Consider the following 16,976-nt stretch of genomic DNA (forward strand, 5'->3'; position numbering starts at 1 on the left):
GCGTGCACGCATCTGTCTATAAAACACAGGTCTGGTTATGCAGCTGCTGACAGCTGCAGCAGACACACACACACACACACACGTCTCTCCACCGCCAACTGTCCTCGGTGTGCACTGTCCTCCTCACAAGACCAAAAAGAAAAAAAGTTTGCTCAAAGATCGTGGATTTCAATAAATCTTTTGTTATCTGTAAAGCTTAGATTTGGAATATTATTTCAAATATATTCCATTTATATGTCGTAATAAAGTCAGGACTGTAGATCAGGTGTTTTTAAGCTGCTTGTTTTCAGACTTAACAGAAACCGGGAGCATTTATATATGAAATTAATTTATTACAGAAATTTCAAAACCCATATGTGCTTAAAGAAAAACAACTAAATGAATTAACTTTCAGTTCATACCTTGATTTTGTGTTATTAGCATTTTCAATTAGATTACATATTATATTATTAAAACAAACATTGAATATATATGTTATAATATATTTAATATACATAAATAATATTGGTATAATATAAACAATATATTTCAAATATATCATGTATGTGTTTGTCTTTATATATACACAAAATAAATATGCACTGTACACACACACATATATAATAATAATAATAAAAAAAAATAAATATGGTTATATTTATGGTTGGTGTATACGGTTACATGGCTATACCCTGGTTGAGAACCACTTAAATTCATTTTAATTATTTGTAATCAATATTTTTCCTTGTGATGCTTAACTATTAATACATTTTTTAATCATTTTAAACAAATTTAATGATTTGTTTTTATACTATATTTTTACGTGTATACTGAATATAGTGAAATATAATGACAAAAAAAATGCATCTCATTATATAGCGAAACGTGTTAAAGTCCAAGATTCACACACCTCAGGCGGCCAAAAACAGGGCAGTTGTCCGGGCTGTGTGAAACGAGACAGGAAGTGCACATGTGAAGGGGTGAAGCAGAAGCTTCCTGTAGCCGTCCTTTGATACAGACACACCTCATTGACAGCCCAGCGCCTGGTGCCGTGTGTGCGCGAATACGTGCAGCGTGCAAGAGGGTCAGATTAGAAGGTGAGGGTGACAAATAAGTCTGCAACGGGAAAGCAATGCAGACCTCACACTCCTCCTACATGCCCACACACGACTATCCAGCGGCCATCTAAGGAAGCCGACGTGCAAGGTCACGCAGACTTCCTAAATTAGAGTTTAGCGGACTAAAATGACCTCTGAAATATCTTGAAGGTGGATAATTTAAACCCTGCACATTATGCCACTGAAACGGCGTGGGCCTTTACAATGCTCCCAGACCCCAGACGGACCATGTGACGCTCTATTTTGACCAAGCATCATTTACAGCACACACTGGCCTGCTTTGAAAAGAAGAGAGTGTGGTGTGTGTGTGTGTGTGATTTAGGGCCCTGACACCTCCCCCTGGTCTGATGGTCAATACCCTTTCAGAGCCGCTGAGGGTCTGGACAGGGGGGTAAATGGAGGGGGTGTTAGACTTGCAGCTGCTGCATGGCCAAGGGGAAGGAGGTAGGCCACTAATAGCCCCACTGGCTTCTTCCCCAGACTGCTCTGAATGGCCTGTGAGCCACAGCTGGACACTAAACCCACACCGGCTTTACGGTCATCCACAAGCCTGGCTGAAGGAAGGGGGAAGGGGCTACGCTACAAAAGAGAGCCTGCAATATTCATGGTAAACCAAGCCTCGCAGTACCCATAAAATGGCACAAATACGACACAGCCTCATTGGACTGTGTCGAGCAGTACTTTCCCAGCATTGTTCGGCAGCATACAGGATTTAGGCTTATCTCTTTCACGCAGTGCAATACATTTCATGCATATTTCATAAAAATGGGATTTAATGGTGTGGGTTTTTTGTTTCAAAAAAGTGCCCTGTAATTTAACGTTGTTGTTTTTTTTGTCTGTTTTTTGACACTATTCTTTTTACAATTTCAATTCCATCCCAACCAACTTGAAACAGACTGCCTTTTTAATAAGTTGTTTTATTTAAAAAAGAGCGCATATATGAAATATACATGTACATATATAGCTATATCCAGAGGCTCTGATTATGTATATTTTAAAAGAAATAACACAACTGTGTATTTCAAAAGGCTAATTTTCTTTTGGCTATTAAAAAAAATGTCACCGCACTCTTTCTAGCCACTAGATGGCAGACTTGCTCTGGAAAACGCAGTCTCCCCCTGGATCCCATTCAGACCATATTCTGTCATTTTCTGACAGCCTGCTGACTTTTAACAGAATGAGATAATTTCCCCATTGGCATGCTTTATATATCCATTACAAATTATGGATTTTTAGCTACTGGTGAAATTGGGATGTCATCTCTATTTCTCCTGAAGATACATTATCTTGCTGCTGCACATTTCTGTGTCTCTAGTAAAACGAATATAAATAAATTGGGTAGAATTATGGAAAGCTGTATTCAGCAGTTCTTTGTGTCAGCTTCTTTCCAGTGTAATCACTTCTGGAGACCTAAACTTTCACCATTACTTAATGGATCACAGCAGATGACATCACTGTAGGCATTGCGAGGCCTTTTTTTTTTAGGAGGGTTTTCATCTCAACCCTGCTAGAAAGCTCAGATGAAGCCGTCAGGTCACCTGAAAATCTCATTTAGCTTAAAACAGATGCAGCAGAAAGTCAAAATGCTCCGTTTAACAACAACAACAAAATGTACAGTAAAATGGAATTTTGTTTATTAAAAATGTCAGTCAGGCAAGATTTCTAATAACGCTCTCTTACACTTAAAGCTATAAATATTATTCTGACGCACATCAACTCATGTTTCAATAAGATACGGGTTCAGAACTACGGATGAGCAAATTACAATATTTCATTTTTGATTGAACAAATCTATTTAAGTACTTTGGCTTAATCATTATTTGAGTTTTCTTGAAATATTAAGAAAAAAAAAAAAAGTCTTCACTGCTTAACGTCTTTAAAACTTTTCTCTCCATAACCGAAGACAATCAACAAGCAGATAGCAACAGAACAGTAAGAGATATCTCAAAGAGGAGCCCTGCAGATCTTCACGATGTGCCAAGGTCAGTAATGACAGTTCAGTTTTTAAAAGATAAGACAAGGTTAGTTCAGGCTGTAAAATGTCATGTGCTGCAACTCCTAGAGACCTTGATATCTACGCAAGAATAATTTTTGACATTTATATTAATCACATTTAACCTTAAAAATATGTTGTTATCCTCCTATCTATCTATCTATAAAGGATAATTTACCGTGAGGATAATAATCTGTGTATACAAATGTATTGAACCTGTAAGAAAAATACATTATTTTTACTTGTAACTAATAACAAAAATTTATAAATATTAATTAATTTGTCTCCTGCCAGTCTGTGACTGTAAAAAAAATGATTAAGCTGCCTCCAAGTAAAAGGGAAAAGAATATATGCTACACATTGAAACTTACAAAGCTATATGAAGCCAACACAAATAGAAAGAACCTAAGTATTTGTCACTAGCTTTAAACTAGATCATGGACACTTATATAATACGCCCTTGACCCACAAAGTTCCCTAGCCGTATTCATAAATACCAGCATAATGTCAATACCTCAAAACCTCTCTTCTAAAGGAGAAAGCACAAACACGACAGCTTTCCAGTTCTTTCTCTGAAGGGCGACGGCGCTAAGTAGACAAACCGCAAGATACCGAGTTTGTTTCTGGGAACGGAGCAGCCTGACCTTGTTTTAAGTAGCCCTGAGAGGTATCGAGCTAATTCTGTTAGCCAGGTACAAACCCCACGGGCAGCTCCCAGATCTGCACAGCCGGCCCACGCATCGGAGCTGACAGGTACGGGAAGTTTTTAACCAAACGCACTTCTCCGCAGCACCTGGTACGAATAGAGAGGCGGATTCAGCGCTTCCTGAGAACACAGACCGCCATTACAGCCATAAATAGTGACTGGCCGAGACGCTACAGGTCTGCTCACGGCTGCCCTCGCCCCGAACATGGCACCGAGCCGTCTTCCAACGCTGAAATACCCACACGCGAATGAGCTCTGAGACGAGCGCACGCACTGGGCAGACGTGGAGAGAGGTGACAGAATGCCACTGGCTGCCAGGCTGCTCCGCTCCGGGCCAAGAGCACTAAAATGGTTTCCGTTGTGACAGGACTAATCCCATCACTGTTGCACGGGGAGAGGGTGTACTTCGCTTCCACACTCGTGCAAAAAAACAGGCCCCAAAACTAACCTTTCCGACTCAAATGTGTTATCCAGACGTCAGCGCGTATTTATTTAACTGAATGTTTTAGCGAATTCATCTTTTCCTGCTGACGTCTGAGAGGGCCCGGGTGATAAACATTACCTCACGCTGTGTTATTTCTGTCCTCCGTCACGTGGGTTGTGACAACTGCGGCAAGTCTGGAAGTTTCCAGGCCGTGGCATCTTGTCTCACCTTGCTGAGGATATAGATGGTGTCTCCTCGCTTGAAGGACAGCTCGTCGGGATGCTCTCCAGCGCAATCCCACAAGCCCTGGAAGTAGTTGGCGTAGTCTGTGCTCTTGTTCACTGCTGCGGGGGAGAGGACAGCGGATCAATTAAATAGAAAAATCGCTGAAAACAGAACTGGATTATTAGAGAATGAAGCGAAGGGACGTTTATGATGGCGTTACGTGTTTTTGAAGGCATCGTTCTGAACTCAATACACTCTTAACGAATGCATCACTAAACGTTTATGAAGGGTTGTAAAAGAGGGGGATCGTTAAGTTGTTGGTTTGGTCTCTGAACTCTCAATGTATGTAGCATTCACAAGTTTGGTTTCTTACCAAGGATGCATTTATTTGATCAAAAATACTGCTAACGATGTGAAATAGTAGTACTGTTTCAAAATAACAGTTTTCAGTAAAATGTAAAAAAATATATATATATTCCTGTGTTGGCAATGCTGAATTTTCAGCATCTTTACTCCAGTCTTCAGTCTTTTCAGAAATCATTCTAATATTCTCGGTGCTCAAAAATATATATTTTTTTATTATTAACGTTGAGCAGATAATTTTGTGGAAACTTTGATTAATTCTTTGTTGTAAAGAATTTTCAAAAGAACAACATTTATTTGAAATAGCAATCTTTTCTAACATTATATGTATGTCTTTATTGTCACTTTGGATCAATTTAATTTAATTTACAACGATTATTGTTTGATCTCAAAAAATGTTTTGCAAAAAGACAAAAACACAAATACAATTTCAAGTTTGTTTTAACCAAAACTAAGGTTCACCTAAATGTTTTCAGCCAAGTTAAAATGTAATGCACGTATATGATTTGATTAATATTCATTCATTATTTTTAGTGGCTTTACGATTTAAGCATTATAAAAACTATATGTAAATACACAAATATGCAACTATCCACAAACAATCATGGCCCTGCTAAGTTTCTTTATCCACCAAGGGGTTCTTGCTGGGCGACCTAACGGGGAAGTTTTAGCTTAGGATGATTCCAAGGGCTTGGCTAAGGACCATAGTGGCGCCCCTGGGTTCTTGCTTGAAGACCTCAGTGTTTTTCTGGCTCAGAAAGATCCACTAGTGGGCAGTAGAAAGTATAAATTGCTGAACTGTGTCTCTGGCCATTTGTGACGCATACTGAAGAACTCTCTAATGAAAGGCTCCTCGCTGTTGTAAATAACTTGTACTACAAGCCTTTTTTTCAAAGCTTTTGATTTTTTTTTATAATCTTCAGCAAAGTTGCAGTCACTTTCTAAAGAACATTAATTTTCTATCTCAAAAAAACAGTGCTATTGGTTTACATTTAACCTGCCCCTTGCTCTTGGCTCTCAGTTTCAAGCATTTATTCATATTCACAATATATTTACTAATCTCCATTTTCTATTCAAACACCACACAGACATTGTTGCTGGCAGATTCCCACTTTTGCTGATTTGGCGGATTATTTTAATTATTTTCTAAATATAACCTTACCCGCTGCCGCTTTAAGGTTGCATTCAGGGCTGCATCCTAAAACAGTCAGGCATTAGCAGCACACCTGCTGCACTGGTCTGGAATCAGCCCCATTGCATTCACTTGCGTGATTTTAAAACATTATTCAAAACAGACATGATCAAAAATAAAATGACAACAAACACTAACAAGGAATCTTGCTTTCCAGGGTCTGTGAAGCTGGTATTATCCCCCTCCATTATGGCTCTCGCTAGTGCTCTAGCTGGCCTCCTCCTCTGAGCATCTGTCACAAGATCCTGCCTCAGCCATCGCTTCTGTCAGCAGGACTTCCTGTGCTGTGAGCCTGGAGCAGAGGGCCATGGTGGGCCACAGTGCACCAATGGAGTCAGCTTCCTGCCAGAGCCTACCAACCCCTGCCCAGTGCCCAACAGCCCGGCAGGATACAGGCTTTCCCACACAGACACAGAAAAATCAATCTTGCTTTTTAACATAATGACCGAGATGATGGCAAGAGCATTGTTTAGGGTTCGTCTTACCGTTAAACACAAATCTGCTAAATTAAGTATCTTTGCAAATAATAAACAGCGTAAAAAAATTCCAGGTTTCTTCCTGAAGGCCCTTCCTGTGGTCCGGACTAAATTCCTGCTCCTGTCATCGGTGTGACTTCACCGGCTAATCTCCCAAACCCAAAGCAATGCTTCTTTTCCACATTCTATATTTTGTTTTCATTTCAAGACCTCATCCCTCCTGCCCATTTAAGATAAAAAAAAAAAGTTGGACAGACAAATGATAACCACCCAGGCAGATCTGGGAGTCAGTGTGGTGTTATGGGACAGTAGGCCAGAGAGGGGATGGACAGTCCTGGTGACCTAGTGGTAATTACCTGTCACAGGGGTAGATGGTGATGGGGGTTTGCTGGCCAGGGTCACTGCTGGTTTAACAGGTTGGGGTGTATCTTCCTCTAAGAGAGAGAGAGAGAGACAGAATAGATGTGCCAGTCAGAGAGTAGAGGAATACAACTAATTCAGATTTTCTGTAGCAATTTTCCACCACAATACATACAGGAACCAGGGGGTTGTATATGACAATAACTGATTAGCAACATCAGAAGTGAATAAGATCAAATAACATAAAATCAGATATACAATACATTGGCATCCCCACAGCCCTACATAGGAGAACTGATGGACAATATAATATAATAATACAATGTAACATAACACAACACAACACAACATAACATAACAGATAATAATATAGTGCTGTCAAACGATAAATCGCAATTAATCACATCCAAAATAAAAGGTTTTGTTTAAATGGTATATATGTGTGTGCTATGTATATTTATTATGTATACAGAAATACATGAACACACATACGTGCATGCATATCTATATATATATATATATTACATATATATTATAAAGTATTTACATTTATATGAAGAAATAAATATTATAAATAAATATTGAATATATAAAAATATGAATGCATGTGTGTGTGTTTATTTATGCATCATTTTTATTTTGTAAACAAAAACCTTTATTTAGGATTTGGCTAATAGCAATGAATTGTTTGACAGCACTATATATATATATATATATATATATATATATATATATATATATATATATAAAAAAATAAGAAACTGTGTTGCAAACCTGGGAGTTCTTCATAAATGTCATCATCAATAGGTGCAGGATGGCTGGCTGTTTGGTTCATAGGTAAGCAGTCATCATACTCTTCTTCATCTTCAGGAATGACTCCACCCATGTCTGATAGTGAAAACACATGCAAAACATAATGCATTTGTTCATAACCTGCTAAGCCGTGTTAAGAGAGTGATAGCTGTGAGTCCTACCTTTAATCAGAAAGTCAATGTGCTCCACCCACTCTTTTGCATCTTTCTCAGATGCAGCGCAGAACTGCAGCAAAAAGGTAGCGATAATGTGAGTGATAATGATCTTAGGATATGAATAAACACTGCATCTTTGAATGTTATTAGAGGTAACCAACCTGATATACACGCTTGTCTGGAGCGGAGATCTCAAAGCAACAATCCCGCTTTGCGTCTTTCCGCAGGGTGTTGTTCATTTTGACTGTGTACCCGACAATATTAAACTCTCCCTTCTGCTGTTTATCTAGTGAAGATTATTAAATGATCCAATGTCAGAAAGAAAGAAACTGAATTCAGGACTGCATTAACTGGTGACAACAAAAACAGTAGCTTTCCCACCTTTCTCACTGCCGTAGTAGTAGAATATATTGTTGCTTAAAGCACACCATCTCTTCTGCCATTCATTTCCAAAGAAGCTGTGATCTATAGGAAATTGAAGGGGAGGTTATTATTATTATTTATATTTCTGATAAGCAACCTGTTAGTGAATACAGTAGCCTACCCTTTCTGCGCTTCTCCAGATAGCCACTCTTTAAAATGGACTGAAGGTCCTGAGCTGCCACCGGAGGAGACTGTTGAACTCCTGATTTCAATAAACAGAAAATTTTAGTTTTACTTTTATATAACTGTGCTGGTGAAGACTCCCCAAAGAGGAGCACCAGCCTTCACAGCACATTTGCTAAAAGCAGCCAAAAAGCTATACCATCACGCCTTTAGGTTTAAAAACCAAAGATTGACATCAAGCCAGACTAAAGTTAGCAGAGATTAAAACCTGGATAGAGTTTCATGCACCGAACTGTCAGGTACAGCAGTATGTGAAACAGATGCATGGTCTGTTTTCAAAGCAAACCTCCCCTCCCGTTTACACTGCCCTCCCTTCTCTTGTGTACACACTGCCATTGCATCGCTGACTGTGTGTGAGTGAGCAGAGCTGTGTTATGAATGACACAGGCAATTGTGGAATGTTTGCCATTATGTATAAAGTGCCGTCAAGGGAGCATGACACACGCTGACTGTGAAAAGCAAACTGAACACCCTCAGAGTCGGAACGTATTTTTCTTAAATCTGGTAGAAAATGTCTGGTAGAAGCGCTAGCTGAAAAATCATAAATCATGCTGTCTTTCAGAGCAAACGCTGGCAAAACAATTTAAAACGGTGACATTTTGGAATAATACAAAACCGTTGGCACAGAGCATCACTTTTTTTGCATCTTCCTTAGTGAAAATTTGAAATAATTAATACAATTAAATAAATTACATATTTTATATTTACTACTGTTGAAAGATTTGTTATTAGCCAAGGCTGCGTGTATCTATTAAAAAGTAAACTATCAAAAATGTCAATATTCAGAAATATTATTGCAATTTACAACAGCTGTTTTTCTATTTTAATATTTTCATTTTTTTTCTTCATGACAAGAAAAGCTCCATTTTAAGCTGCCAAGCCTTTTCAGCCCTTAAAATATTGTTTTAATATGCTGATTTAATAATAATAATGAAGAAACCGCACTTTTTACTTTTTTTTACTTTGTGCTTCTTAATGTGTGGAACAGTTTGGAAACTGATATGCAGTGTTCTTTGATGAATATAAAGCATGAAAAACAGCATTTATTTGAAACATAAATCTTTAAAATATAAAGTCTTTACTGCCATTTCTGCTCAACCTGTCCTGACAAAAGAGTCTTCATTTCTTTAATAATAATGATTACAAGCATTTGAATGGTAATGTTACGCGAAAGACTAAACATATGTACTGTGAAATGATATTTATCCATGTTGCAATGCTAACTTCAAAAGTAGCAAATGCGGTCACAAAAGGCTGTAAATAATCAGCGTCAACTCCATTCACCTTCCGCTATAAAAAGAGCTTCCTTTTAATGTGCTGAACATATAAATAGAGCACACCGTGACAGAGGGGAAACCTGTCTGTTTTGAGTTCCTTTTTTCATGAAAACAACATCTCACATAACATGATAAACTCCTCGTCTTTAATCAAACGGCGGCACTACGGTCGCACGGGCTCATAACTTCACTTGCTCTAGTACATTTGTCCAAAACAAATAATCTCAAATAACTTTTTGGTCAGTTTCCAAATGCCGTTTTGATTCGCCTAGGCTCCGCAGTGCGCACTAACAGGCTTCAATCCCATCTCGGAGCTAAACAGCTGTTCTCTCTGGCAAGCGCAGGGCAAAAGGACCTATAAAACACACGACTGCGCTGCAGCAGTAAACCTCTTCCTACCCTATACATACACACAAACCACTCTCGGCCTGCATCCTACCCTGCTGATTATGCACGTTTCCGAATGCGGCGATCAGACAGATGAACTGGATTTCCTTAAGTGTAAATTCTACCAATAGCATTCATTAAGCAGATGCTAATAAAACAGAAGCCTGAATTGACATTGGCTGTGGGCGGCATTGTCTGGGCTGCAGACCATAAACCATTTGCTCAGAGACAAAAGATAGCTAAACCCTTGACGTCTGTGCCTTCAAACCGTTCCTGAGCCTGTTGCCGGGTTACATCAGTCTTTCAAGCACCTCATTCAGCTTTTGTGTTCTTCTACCACTACTAAAAAAATTCTAGACAGGACATGACAAAGGACTGCCACGACGATACTGTGTTATGACAGCTGAGGCTGCAGAAAAGATGATAAGTGATTCATTCATAAGCGGAGGGAGAAATGCTTTTTCTTAATTTATGTGAATTCTGTGCATGTGTCCCGCGTACAGAACTGATTGCAGTGATTCTTTCATTATACTCACAATTACAAACTTTTCTTTTGACTTTCGAGAGAGGATTCAAGGGTACTGAACAATGTCGCGTGACATTCCTGTGCCACAAGTTCTCCTAAAACAACCGCAGACGATCCGTGCTTTTCTTCTCCGGTAACACTTAAATAAATCACACGGTTTTCCACTCACCGTCATAAGCGCTTTCCTCATCTCTGTCAGTCTGCTCTGACTGCAGCGATCCTCCGTCGTTGGTGTCTGCTTCGTCAGGCTCTGGCAACTCCTCGTCTCCTACACAACGGAGTCTTCATCAGCGTTCTCAAAAGGGACACATTTGGGACACAACGTCCACCAGCGAGACACATTAAGACTGTGCGATTCAGATATTATGTATGTTGCTGGCAGACATGATACCTGACTGCACAGGAGTTGGAAAACGGTGCCTGGGAGGTCAAGCATTTTTGAACCAGTGGTCTCCAGTTGAAGAGAACTTTGAGCAGTGCTCACTTTGGGATATCAAAGGTCACCCCCCCAAAAAATTATATGCTGGAAATGTGCAAGTCAATATGTATATGAGTTTGTTTCCTCGTCAGAACAGATTTGGAGACGCAGCATTGCATTACTTGTTCACCAATGGATCCGCTGCGGTCAATCATCAGAAGGAGAGTTCAACTGACAATAATCCACACAACTTCAGTCCATTAATTAACAGCTTGTGAAATAAAAAGATGAAAAATTTACCACCTTTTGGTAAAAAAATAAAAAATACTCCATGATAGCCCATAATCCATAACATCGCTTCCTCAAGTGGTAAAAGTCTTTCACCTGTCATCTCCTCACATCTAGAGCTCGAGTTTAGAACAGCTTAGGGCTGTTTTTATTGGAATTTCATAACATACCAATTTTGGCTTTTTTTACTGGAACAAAGTCTTAGGAATAGTATGACCAAAGCAGCAGTTTGAAATAAAACTTCTGCCTTGGCATCGATTACTTGTGGATTATTGTGAGGTTTTTATCAGCTCTCGCTCTAATGGCACCCATTCACCGCGGAGTAACATTCGTTGGTGAGCGGCTGATGCAAGTCTAAACTAAACAAATCCGTTCTGATGAACAAACAAGCTCAGTTTGGATGCCCTAAGAATGAATACATTTTCAGCAAATTTGTATTTTGGCTGAAATATTGCTTTCGTATCCACAATAAACATCTCCTGTAACACCACAGCCAGTTAGAATCGCATTCCCTCGCAATATAATTAGCATGGCATTCTTTATGAATTTGAGTAAACAACTTCCTGTTGACACTGTGATGTGGTAGTGGTGTGTATACCAACCTCCCAACCTTCAATCTGTAGTAGGAAACACAACACTGATCTGTGAACAGCTATGTAGCGACTTAAAGGTCATTTTTCTAAAGCTATTTTTCTGTCCCATTACAAAAGAAACAGTGTGTGTGTGTGTTGTATATGTTTACACGTCAAGTTTTCATACTCAGAATGAATGCTAACTATGGTGGAGAAGGCACACCGAAGCCCACGCTAGCCTCCAGAGCAGCGGGGAAGCACTCGTTTACTTCTCCACGCTTGAGTTCTAGCCCCTTCCCCAGACACGCGCACGAAACACGAGCAAACGTCAATACTCACGTTTGTCCTTGAATTCTTGAGAGTAGCTGGAAAACAAACAATTTGGATTTGTTGAATACTTCATCAGCACAGAGTCACAAACATATCGGGATACAGCTATGAGTGCGTTCCGCCGTACCTCGTTTTCACATCTTTAATGCGCTTGATAAAGGCGTCCTTTTTCTCTTTTGCTTTCTTGCTCAAGTTCTCCCCTTTAAGGACGTCGGTTAAAAAACTTTCCAGATCTAAAAAAACAGACACGGTTTTAAAGGCGTAGCTTCTTTTCTTCAAATTCCTCAACCCGAGCAGCCAAGGTTTATGCAAACAGGTGCACTTCGTGTTTGAGGAACATGACTTTCGACTATTCCAGTCTAATGACACTGTGATTATTTCACTGGCAAGTCTGCATCCCTGCTGGAAAATGCATCTTAACACTTGTCTTTGGCCAGAAACAACTACCATCAACCTGGTTTTTGTAACATTGCGGCTGGTCAGCCAGCTAATAACTGCTCCATCTAATTAGCATAACGTTAGCTGGCTATTATCTCAACGTTACGGTGTTCAAGTCAGGTATGTTAGGACTCAAACTTAAGGAAAACTTCACAAGAAAAAGAAAAAAAAATTATTTAGTTGAATCTCAACAACATAAACGATCTACTTCCATACCTTTTGCTGACTTGGTATTTAAAGCAACGCTTTAAAATAAACACAAAACCAGTATTCACCCCCAGCTTCGTCTTTAGAAAAAAGTAAACAACGACCACTTTATGCTCGAAGTTACAGGGAAATCCTCAAAGTTTGTCGGTGAACTAAACTTCCTCTTTTCAGCCGTGAAAAGCGTGGACAGGAATAAATGCAAGAGTGTATGACTGAAGGGGAAAAAACACACTCTGACCTAAACGTGCGCTTTATTGACTGTTATTATAAAATGTCGCGATTGTACCTGAAATGAGCGTCGTTAAGTCTTCCGGGATGGACCTCATTGTGATGAACCGCTTGACCCAGCTAGATAGCCTTCGAAACACGGAAGTTGCTAGTGGACTGTGAAATACGGAAGAAGCAATAGCCTGCCCTGCAGAAACCACTATTCAAATTAGACAGTATGTTATTCATCACGCCTGCTCCGGAGCAGAAGCGTTTGACTAAAGTGCACTGGGGAATCACGCGTTTCCTCATCCAGCTTTACGTGCACGATTTGACAGGAATGATACACTTTACGTCGTCGTTTTATTGCATTATTCTCTTTCGCTGTGATAACATTTACATTTTGTGTTTTTATTAGCATGAGAGCGGAAATGGGAAAGATACAGCGTGCCCATATGATGTAATCTAATCTGAATCTAAAACAAGAAGCAGCTCCATTACTTCCTTAGCCAAAAGAGACAATCCTCATTTCCAGACTGTGTTAAGTTTATATATATATATATATATATATATATATATATATATATATATATATATATATATATATATATATATATATATATATATACCCTCTGTAATGCTTATATTCACTACTGGTGCATTAGAGGATTTTAGTGAGAGGATCTAAGGACCTTTCTGCCCTTTTAGATGGGCCTGCTGTTTGGAGTGGGGCCCACTTATCCTGAGGAGGGAGACAGGTGAAGAATGGGGGTGATGCACAGCTTTCATAGGAAAACACATAGCTATCCATCTCCATCTGGCTCGGTGCGCTCTCTCTGCGCTCCTCTGCTGCTTCACAGAGATTACCGGAGAGAACAGATCCCTGCCAGGAGACCTGCACTCTATCACCTCCTCAAAATGCCTCTCCTAGAAAATAAGGAGCGAAATTTGTTTTTTTGAGTCCAAAATATTTAAGTAGGTAAGTAATACGGCTAATTACAATCGGATCCATATTTTGCGAACAAGCCTAGTTGTGATGTATTCACGCACACGAGCAAATGCGGCTGTTCATGAATTAAACAGTAAAAGGTACATTTTAATTTATGAAAGCATTGGCTGATATTCAACACTGACATCCTGCCTTGCTTGTACGCTCGGCTTGAGCACTGCTTGAACCTCATTTGACCTGGCCACAGATCCATCTGGTGTGGAGGGGGAAAGAGAGGTGAAGTGCCCTTTGACCTTTTGAAGGAGAGGGGAGCAGCTCCATATCTCATGCTCCTCAGCCGAGCCTGTTTGATCTGGACTCACCTCAGTTCACACGTCTCAGCTTCTGGCCCCGACCCACAAAGGGAGGAATGCGTGAGAGCTTTTTAATGCAGTTTTACATCAGTATCATCATTAAGCACCGAGCATCATTTTTATTAGGTTAGACACATTGTACTTCTCTTCATCCCAGACTTTAGCACTACGCTTTGTTGTTCTCTCTGGGGCAAAACGATGTTTGAATCATTTTCGGTCGACATGACTCTGTGGTGGCCAACACTGTCATGCTTGTGCGTACGAAAACCACTGACTGCCACGTTCTGAATCGTTCCTTTTTTTTTCCTTCGGAGCCTTGTGACATGAGCCTGTAACATTTTCCTTTGCTTTTGGTTTTCTTTCAGAGAGCCGGTAGAGAAGAATTGCTTTGTTGGCCCAAAACAATACTGACATGTGAGGTTCACGGCAGCTACGTGAAGACATATTAGACTTGAAAACATACCTGAGATGGGTGAGGTCACCGGCAAACGCTGTGACATGTGACAGGTAAGTCATATCTGAATCAGACCACCTGAACAGCCTCCGAACATGAGAGAAGAACATCTGAGGGGCACGCTCTTGCCACTGTAATTCGCACTGCCTGTAGGGTGCAGGGGTATCTGTGAAGTTCAACTTCGTGATGGATGAGATGGTGTTTTTGCCCCTTGGCCTTTGAGGGATTAGGCCGCTCAGGTGTTGTTTTTAAAAGACTTAGAATTAGCTTACATTTAAACATTTAAACTGTCTTTTGACACCACTTTCACCACCTGTTTCTGGAGAGAAAAAAAAAACAGTCCGGGCTCCTTTGGTCCTGGACCTTGAGTTAATCTGTAATGTCTAATCAACAAAAGAACGCATCAATCATAAGTGTGCATAGGTAACCGCTGTGCCTGTGTTTCTCTTTGCCGGTGATTTGGTTCTTCGATTATTAATTACCGTAGGCATATTCGTGACGCTTTTGCAGCGTTTCTCAGTAAACTTGTGCTAGTCACTTGATTCCGCATTACACAGTGAAGCCTCGGTTGCAGCCGCAAGAGAAAAAAAAAACACTTTACGTTTGATGAAAAGAGATGTTTAAGAAGCAGACCACGTAAGTGCAACTAGAAGAAGAATAATTGCGTACCTCAGGAATTCCATAAACATGATCTATGAGATAATATCATGCTTCATAGAGCTAATTTGTTCATTTGTATTCTGCGGTGTTGCTGTGGTCGGCCTTCTACTCGGGCCGTTCTGTTTGATTCAGATCCTTAAAAGGTTTAAACCTTTAAAGAGATATTTCAAAAATGAAAATTCTGTCGTAATTTATGTACCCTCGTGCCATTCTATACCCTAAAGACTTTTTTTTTTCCTTTTGAGAAGAACACAGAAAGACTATGTTTTTGTCTATACAGTGAAAATCAGTGGAGTCCTAAACAACATTTTTAAAAATATCTTCTTTTGTTTTTCACAGAGTCAGTACTTGTGGGTGGGTAAATGGTAACAGATTGTATTTTTTGAGTGAAAAATCATATATACGGTTTACATTTTTTATGCATCTTGCAGTTTATGTCAATGTTTCTGCTCTAATTTCACTCTACCCTCTGAATATTTGCATGAAGCCCACCTGCATAGGAATGACAAAAGGGACCACCAAGATTAAATGCAAGGTTTCCATGGAAACCAGTTGAAGGCTGACTGCACTGACTTTAAATGCCTGCATAGACATTACAGACTGAATCAGTGGTATAACAGTGCACAGGCCTTTCCTCTTAAGCATTTTATAGCTCTCGGGATAGGAATTTTACTTTGCACAGGATTGTTCATCGATCCTTGAAGATGCCGGGATGACCAAAAATATGTCAGGCTCCCTAACCAAAGCCATAAACTTAGGCTGCAAAACACTTGAGAAAATAACATTGTTGCAGGAGCCTCCAATTACATGTGCATATTATGCATACCAAATGGATTCGCATCAGTTTGCATTAAGGCCAAGTTGATTGTTCAATTTGGGTGGGATCATGAAAGTTATGAGACTGTCAAACTTTATAGCAGTCTTTAATAAGTAAGCAGATAATTATACTTAAAGCGCCCGTGCAATAACATTTTTTAACAAATGCATCTGCATGGGTGCCCAGGTCCTAGTAATGACTGGTGAGTTATTATGATGCATAATTACTACGGAAAGGCACATTTGGTTTATCCAGATTTCTATTTTACAACCAGAGCTTTAGAAATGGGGCGCTGCCTCAGAAGTGGTAACCTGACTTCCAAAAATGTATATGTGCAGCATGTAAAAAGTTGCCTGAAGGAGAGTGGCTAGTCGGTTGTCGATCACTTCTTTGTGCCAAATCTCCCTAACCTGGTTAAAGAATGCCGATCACGTGTTTGTTTTCGTCAAAGGACGTCAGTCAAACTATTTGTTCAGCCTCGATTTGGCGCAACGCCTTTTTCGACATTTCGAGCTTTGTTTCGTAAAAATGCGATAAATGGGCTTTTCTGTACACGTTTTTTTTTTTGCGTGACTGAAAATTCTAAATAACACAACAAACCAAACGGATTTAAAAACCGCTTTAATAATAACCGAATAGCCCTCGTACCACCTTTAAAGTTGCAACTACGTTAATAGGTCTGC

At 39.7% G+C, this 16,976-nt stretch overlaps 1 protein-coding gene across 1 annotated transcript in view; it reads right to left on the minus strand.

Annotated features, from left to right (window-relative positions):
* skap2 (src kinase associated phosphoprotein 2) overlaps window positions 1–13,297 on the minus strand; it is a 15,928-nt gene extending 2,631 nt beyond the window's left edge. The window contains exons 1-11 of the mRNA XM_043261174.1: window positions 13,140–13,297; window positions 12,336–12,441; window positions 12,218–12,243; window positions 10,770–10,868; window positions 8,349–8,429; window positions 8,186–8,269; window positions 7,966–8,090; window positions 7,811–7,874; window positions 7,611–7,724; window positions 6,833–6,910; window positions 4,449–4,564 (exon numbers count right to left, since the gene is read on the minus strand). Coding sequence (XP_043117109.1) covers window positions 4,449–4,564; window positions 6,833–6,910; window positions 7,611–7,724; window positions 7,811–7,874; window positions 7,966–8,090; window positions 8,186–8,269; window positions 8,349–8,429; window positions 10,770–10,868; window positions 12,218–12,243; window positions 12,336–12,441; window positions 13,140–13,179 — 933 coding nt within the window. The 5' untranslated portion in view covers window positions 13,180–13,297. The remainder of the gene's footprint in view (window positions 1–4,448; window positions 4,565–6,832; window positions 6,911–7,610; window positions 7,725–7,810; window positions 7,875–7,965; window positions 8,091–8,185; window positions 8,270–8,348; window positions 8,430–10,769; window positions 10,869–12,217; window positions 12,244–12,335; window positions 12,442–13,139) is intronic.
* Between the last annotated feature and the right edge of the window lie 3,679 nt (window positions 13,298–16,976).

Source organism: Puntigrus tetrazona, chromosome 16 (assembly GCF_018831695.1).
Source record: "Puntigrus tetrazona isolate hp1 chromosome 16, ASM1883169v1, whole genome shotgun sequence".
NCBI classification, from domain to species: Eukaryota; Metazoa; Chordata; class Actinopteri; order Cypriniformes; family Cyprinidae; genus Puntigrus; species Puntigrus tetrazona.